General features: G+C 41.1%; 1 protein-coding gene across 1 annotated transcript in view; it reads right to left on the bottom strand.

Annotated features, from left to right (window-relative positions):
- Positions 1-7,258, bottom strand: part of RARRES1 (retinoic acid receptor responder (tazarotene induced) 1) — a 17,986-nt gene extending 10,728 nt beyond the window's left edge. Inside the window, exon 1 of the mRNA XM_009333991.1 lies at positions 7,166-7,258. Within this exon, the coding sequence (XP_009332266.1) occupies positions 7,166-7,258 (93 nt within the window). The remainder of the gene's footprint in view (positions 1-7,165) is intronic.
- Between the last annotated feature and the right edge of the window lie 418 nt (positions 7,259-7,676).

Here is a 7,676-nt window from a genome sequence, read left to right as displayed (position 1 = left end):
TTGTCTGAGGGGAGCCGGGGGGACGGAGGCCCCCGGCTCCCCTCAGACAACCCCCGGGCCCCTCAGCCAGGAGAGGTGCCTATGTGAGGTGAGCAACTGCCGCTCCGAGAGGGATGTGCAATTATAATAACACATATCGGAACAAATGCAGGTAATTATGTGGAAAAAACCAGTTATCTCCTTCTCAGCGTTGCGACCACTCAACACTTCCCAAAAGTAAACAGGCTTGCTTAGAGAGAGAGAAACTTTCCCTGAGACACAGCTGAAATATTCCAAAAATTGTGCACAAGAAGCAGAAGGAAGAATTCCTCCCTGAAATAAATCTCACTAAGTGAAGTTTTTGGAACCAGTACGGTCATCTCTCTCATAGCGTGAAGCAGAAAATGAACTGAGACAGCAGCTCGGTGGCCAGTTCCTCCTAAGATGATTTTTAGGACACAAGTGGGCTTGCTGCCTTGCTGCTCCTGGAAGCATCTCTTTCAGAGAGACTGACTGCGGTATAACGTAAAAGACTGCAATACTTCCTGGGTTAAAAATGCCCTTTTTTTTTTTTTTTTAATGACCTACTCTATTGCCATTTGAGCAGATGGGTATTAGTATGCGCAGCTGGGAATCTGTTTTTATGCTTCTGCATGTGTATTGGGGCATGCTTCTGGGCTGGGACGTCAAAGAAGTAAATCAGAACTCTGGTTAAAGACTCACTGTCTCTCATGGAGCATTAAGTTGCCTTTATCACTGTAACGCTTTTTCATAGAACTTGAAATTCAGTATTTTTGAGGCTTTCCTAGGTGAGGGAAAAAATTATTACAATAAAGACATAACATTCTTTATTACACCATTTTCTGTGTGACCCAACTCATTTAATTGCCCTGACTTTGTTGGTGATTATGATTTTCCTTCCTGAAATATTTTCAATAAATAATAGTTGGTATCTTCACATTCTCTGGCATGCTGTTTTCTTTCTTTCCATTGGGGTAGCAGATGCAAATGTAGTTCCTCTTTTTTCCTCTCCTTTCCTTCCCAGAAACCCCATGCCATTTCTGTTTTGTCCCTTCTGCAGCTTTCTTTATTCCTTTTTGTTGCTTGTTAACATATTCTTTGTTACAAATTCTTTGTAACAAATTCTTTGTAACAAATTCTGAAGTACCTCAAGAGAAATGAGCCATGTTTTAGGTGAAAATGTAAGACGAAGACAGTCGTATCGGGTCAGGCCAAGAGCTCACCTAGCCCAGTATCCTTTGACAGCACCGGTACTCCTACCCTAGTCTAAGGATTTTTTTCTGTAATACACTCTGATTGGTTCCAGACAGAAGTACAAATGTGTTCTCTTTCTTTGACATTATTTAGCTTTCTATCTTCATCCCCAGAGTCTGTGTAACCTGTGTGGCAGTTTCCTCCAGGACTTGTATTAGGAAAATAAAAAAAAAAATTGCTCTCTGATACCAATCGTACTAGAAGACAGTAAAGTTTTAGTAAATTCAGACAATTTCAGTAAGTTTAGCATCCAACAGAAAGTGTGCAGCTATGCAGTTTGGGTCTTTTTGCCTTCAGTCTTCATTGATACTGCCAATAACTTATGCAGCAAATTAAGTTTCTTTTATCTGGTTTAGGGGCCAAACTTGTCATCTGCATCTAAGTTATATCCCATATAGAAAGGTTAACTTTTGATTAATATGACATCTCTCCCAGTTTTGCAAGGCACTACTTTACTTAACATCATTTCCGGAGTCACACAGCTACTTATTAGAGGGTAATGGCATTTTTCATTTATTTTTTGGGGGAAGTGTTTATAAAATTTTGCAGAGGGAGCAGGTCAATTTTTTCCTTATTGGAACACTTGCCATGTTTGTCTCCAATATTTTCTGTTTAGCTGGAAGAAACCAAGATCCAGTCTCTTCTCATTTATCCTCGCTGCAATGACATCTCCGATGTTACTTTTAAAATTAAATAAAAAGCGTGGTTCTCCTTAGCTGACACTGGCGGTCCGAGCAGCACCAATTGTTTCCTGATGCTACCAGTTCCCTTCACGCCCCTCATTTCTCACAGCAGCGCTCTGGAGGTAGGACGAGCGGCTGAGGACGTCATGGCAGTGGAGGAAGCACAGGCCGTGGAAGGGCAAGCAGCAAAGTGAAGCAGGGATCGCTGGTGAGAAAAGCTTTGGTGCAGGATGAGTAACAGGGGGTGGGGAGGGAGGAGGCGAGGACTGCGAGGGGCCAGCTTGTCCAACTCAGGACATCAGGGTGCTCATGGGCTGTAGCTGTCCCTGTTCAAGGAAAGAAGTTAAAACCACCCTGCACAGAAGTTTCACACTCAAGGTTTTGATGCCTTAGGTTTTGTGGGAGTTCAGAGGCTTAATGGAGAGGTCAGAGCTTAAAAAGAGGTAAGAGCTTGTAGATCTGGCTCTTTGTCACTCGTGCTGGAAAAGCCTGCAAACCCCTGATGACTGAGCTGTGAGGCTTTGACCCCATCCGTAACTTTCTATGTACTTCCTTTTCCCTCTTATGTTCTCCTCCTTTTCCTGCTTTCTCCGTCAGCATCACTGTCAGTGATAGGGTTGTTTCCTTCCTCCCAAGTGCAACAAAGAGGTTGTGAGTAGCTGAGACCCACGGGTCAGTATGACAAGGACAGAGAACCTGTATCACAAAGCAAGGACAAGAAGGAATTTCCATGGCAATTTCCTAAATTGCTGTAGAGATTATGTTGCTACAATTTGCTGCTGATCAAATGTGACTCTGAATTTACAAAGCATTTTGACTTGCGAAAACAAAAGCTTAAATGCTGAATAGGTCCAGGTCAGGGCTGGGGGGATGTTCCTAAATATGTACAAACACAGCCATTTGCTGCTTCCACAACATTTAGAGAATGTATTTATTTTAAGCCCTGATTTTATGTGGCCCTTAAAAGCTGAAAGTGCATCCTCTAACAGCCAGGCCCCAAGCTAGGCTCTGCTCATTTGCTTCAGACTTTTTAGTGAGAGTAAAAGTGAAGCTCTACAGTATGTAACATCCAAACAAAAGGAACCAAAGTGAGTGATCTAACTTCAAGTGACATATATATTCTAGTTAGCTAGAATGCAGTCCATGTAGGTTTTGTACTTCTATAATATCTTTTACCTCTCATCGCAGTTAACTTGGTCCAGATTCAAAGAGGACGGCCGCGGTGTAAGTTACATGTTAATAAGCCTCTCTCACTCTTCCCTTCTCTGTTCTTCTTTAACAAACTGTACGTTATGGCAAATTTCCCAACGTTAACATTGTGCGGTGGTTTGCATCACGCTTATGTCACATCTGACTTGGACCCTTTAGAAATGGAAATGAGGGTTGTTTCAGGCAGCTGGTCTAAAAAGCGTTCTGGGGTTTTCATTTTCTTACCATCTTTTTTCATACATCAAATGCTTGTTTAGAGGCCAGTTATTCCTAATTTGTTTCATATTTGAAGACTATTTCTATATCCTTTGTAAGCATTTTACAACAGACCTCACTGGTCTGTTATCTATCACTAACAGATAACTGTAATATAATACAACGAATTTGGAAAAACTTCCGTTTATTTTGTTTTGCAACTTTTCCAGTTCCAACTTCAGCATCTTTCTGTAGTTAAAAACAAGCTCTGTTACTTGATTTTAAATGAATTGTTTATGGCTTTTTTTTCCCCTCATCAATAATTATGGCTTGATTTTATTCCCAATAATTAATCACAAGAGCTTATTTTCTGTGAAATTAGTCTCCAAACTTTTGCAGGATAAATCAAGCTTTGAATAGGTGATCTTCTAGTGCTTTGCTGGGCCGACCTTGCCTATGGTCAAGCATAGGCATAGAAGTATGTATGTTGTTTTTAGTGTGGCTCATTTTTTCCAGGAAATTTGCTTTTGAAGGCTTCTGACTATTTTTAAATCTTTCTGGTTATGGATAAGATTTTTTTTTTTAAAAGACAAACATATGTGTTCAGTGTCAGCAGCGACAGATGCCGTTCTTGCACACCCAGGTAACAGAATTCTCCCAACGGATTTTATGTATGTGACTCAACATAGACTGTGTTTCCTGCAGGTGTTAGTGCTCAAAATCTATGATACATTGCATTTTTACAAAAGGACAGGCTACTTTAAAGCCCAAATGAATTCGCCTATATTTTGAGTGCGTGTACAATAGACAAGTTTTCTAAAAACCTGAGGGTAATACATGTCGATTGGCCTATGAGGAAGTTTGCTGTGTAGCTGTAATAGTTCCATAGGGAACTAACAGAAAGATAAACAAGAGGAGAGAAAAGAGTTGAAGCCAATAAATACTCACTGTGACATGAATTGCCGTCAAGGACTTTGACTTGGTCTCCTGTTAAACCTATGGGGTGGTTTTTAACCAGAATTGTTAGAGCCAGGAAATGAAGAAAAGTGGAAGGACTTTAAAGCCATCGCTTAAATGCAAGTTATTTGGGTCACTACAGGGATAACACTTGACATGTGATCATGCATATCGCATATCACATATCACTTGACTGCGATATCTATGTCAGTCAAGAAGGTCTAGTAAGCCCTTCTGGCCAAAAACCTGCAAACTGATTGATGCTATCTGTTTCCATTATTTTGTATATTTTTATATTGCTTTTAAAATGCATGGCAACATCCTATAAAGTCAAGCCATCACGAGTACGCTTTGGAGTACTCTTTTAACCACTCCTGTGCTGTTGGCAAACTGTTCCAGTGAACTATCCATCAGGACTTCTGGTCTTGTTGCTTGGAGGCTTTTCCAGTTCAGAAGCGATGTTTGATGGTGTACATCACCCTTAATCTCCCATTGTACTCTCTTTCCTTAAGGTGTTTGAAGCCACATGGCATTTCATGCAATCTACTGTAACTTCAGTGTATCAAACCGTACCTTTTACAGTGTCAAACATTTAAGTGCAGAAAAAAACTTTGTGAACCCAGTGAAACAGAGACGCACAAAAATTCTCACGCACATGAGCATTTACAGGATCCTCTTTTATTGTACTTCTCCAAATATTAACAGTGGTCACAGTATAAATGTGCTAGCATCAATTCTAGTAACACAAAGCACGTGCAGTTTTGTCCTGGTTTTGGCAGGGATAGAGTTGGTTTCCTTCCTGGTAGCTGGTGCAGTGCTGTGTTTTGGATTTGGGGTGAGAACGGTGTTGATAGCACACCGATGTTTTGCTTGTTGCTGGGTAGTGTTTACACTAGTCAAGGACTTTCCAGCTTCCCACGCTCTACCGACTGAGAAGGCTGGAGGGGCACAAGAAGCTGGGAGGGGGCACAGCCAGGACAACTGACCCCAACTGGCCACAGGGATATTCCATACCATGTGACGTCATGCTCAGTATATAAAGCTGGGGGAAGAAGAAGGAAGGGGGGGACGTTTGGAGTGATGGCGTTTGTCTTCCCAAGTAACTGTTACACGTGTTCCTGGAGATGGCTGAACACCTGCCTGCCGATGGGAAGTAGTGAATGAATTCCTTGTTTTGCTTTGCTTGCGTGCGCAGCTTTTGCTTTCCCTGTTAAACTGTCTTTATCTCAACCCACGGGTTTTCTCGCTTTTGCCCTTCCGATTCTCTCCCCCGTCCCACTGGGGGGGAGTGGGCGAGCGGCTGCGTGGTGCTCAGTTGCCAACTGGGGTTAAACCACAACAAGTTTGGATCCTCTCTTTAATGGTGGTATCGTATGTACCTGGGGAATTCAGCATGAAACTGTGTGTCACTGGTGTGCATCTTCAGCTGTTTCAAGCGACTAATGCAATACACTACACTGATTCTTCTGGGTTTTCTTCAGGGTGTATTTCATAATAGGACCACATTTAAAGCCATCTGCCTTGGGGAATAGTCACAAAGCTAGGATTTACTGCATTTACAGCTCTTTTTAGTTTCTTAACCTTTATCAAGTGTACAAGACTGATGCCACACTTGTTGCAGTGCCAGCATCTCTAGAGTCTGCCTGGCAGAAAAGTAAGCCACTCCATGTGGCAGTATGAAAGGTTTGGAGGGTATTTCTTGGGATGGGCTTTGCTTGGGGGTTGCGGGGCTTGAGAAATGAGAGGGGCTTATAGCAGATGGCTAAATTTAAGAAATAAGTAATGGAATCAGAAATGATAGTTTGCTAGAATATTGGAATATATATGAAATGACCTAAACCCAAGAAAAATTAAAGGCCATATATTATAACCAGGGGGAGTAAATCATTGCAGATTATTATCACTGTTATTCTAACATTAAAAGGAGATGCAGAACATTTTGCTAAGCTATTTGGATAATTTTCTTTTGATTATGGAACAGGTATGGAACAGAGAAATCTTAGTTTATAGACTGGCCCCAGCAAACAAATCCCTTACATGCCCAGTGAGATATAATCATACAGAGCCAAGAATAAACACAAGCAATAAATAATACCTATGAATTAACTGAAATCACAATTCTGCCTTGTAAAACTGTAACGAATGGATCTTGGACACATGTTCAGGCCTGTTTAAAAATAAATAGAAATTAAAGCAGCCATTTAAAGATGAAATGCTGATAGGTATACACACCTATTTGAGCATTTTGTACCACTGATGGCTGTCACAGAGGAACTCGGCTGAAAGGTTGGGCAGAGCTGTGATGTTTGGTTAGAGTCTTTCCTTCCTTTGTATAGCTCTTACAACCTTACTGCCTCTCCAGAAATGTTTGGACAGCGCTCCAGATCTCCAAAAGATGGGGTCTAAAATGAAGCCTCTAAAGCGCTGTTTATACTAAATTCCTCCCAGCAGATCCAGATGGATGCTAAGTCACGACCCCTCACCCCACACACAAACTATTTTAATTTGTTTGAGGCTAACATTTACTCATAGCTGATAGCAATAAAAATCCCCTTGAAATCCTGGCTTTTTTTGACACTGGTTTTATAAAGATTCAATGTATGTCACTGTTAAATAACTATTGCAACAGAACAATAATTTTTGAAGTGTTTAGTTACACAATGTTTAAACAAGGCATTAAATATTTGCACAATAAGGGAATGACGGCTCAGTTAGTGTTTTAAATACGGTGGGGACAAATGAGTGAATTTTTGTGCTAAATTCCACAACATTGTATCACAAACCAACTTTCTTGCAAGGTGACGTGTTTGAAAAGATCTGGCAGAAGTAACAATTGAGAGGAAACACATTTTGCATTTCTTGCTCACTATATCCTCCCATTTGTCCTCTCCTCTGTGACCGCTGTTCTCTCTGCCCTTTGCAGCGACCATTTCCAGGTGTCTGCTCTCCCCAGGCGCCATGGATGCTGAGGTTTAAGGTCCCTGGCTCGTATAGTCAAAAGCCAAAGCAGGCAAAACGCTGGCAGAAGCACAGCCAGGGACAGTCCTACGCTGTCACTCCTGAACAGACCGTTCTGGGCAGACAGACCTAAAAGGTGATCCTAATTTTTTTTTTTTTTCTTCACAATTTCTGACATCTCTCAGACAAAAGATGAAACACATACAAAAAAACATTCCTCACTGAAGGGTTCCTTTGATTAGCTAGGGATGTTATTTAGGCTGGAAAATTGGTAGAATTTATTGTTAATTCTCTGGTAAGAAGTAGTTTTGTTGCAGGGAGACATTTCAGAGATTAATTATGTGTGGCATTTTATCTTCACATACTGAATTTTGTACTTACTTTTTTCTAAGATTTGCTCGAAGTTAAATACTGTAATCT

This window comes from Pygoscelis adeliae, unplaced genomic scaffold, assembly GCF_000699105.1.
Source record: "Pygoscelis adeliae isolate BGI_AS28 unplaced genomic scaffold, ASM69910v1 Scaffold241, whole genome shotgun sequence".
Lineage (NCBI taxonomy): Eukaryota > Metazoa > Chordata > Aves > Sphenisciformes > Spheniscidae > Pygoscelis > Pygoscelis adeliae.
Note: the sequence above shows the minus strand (reverse complement) of the source record. Positions and strands in the feature narration are given on the sequence as shown.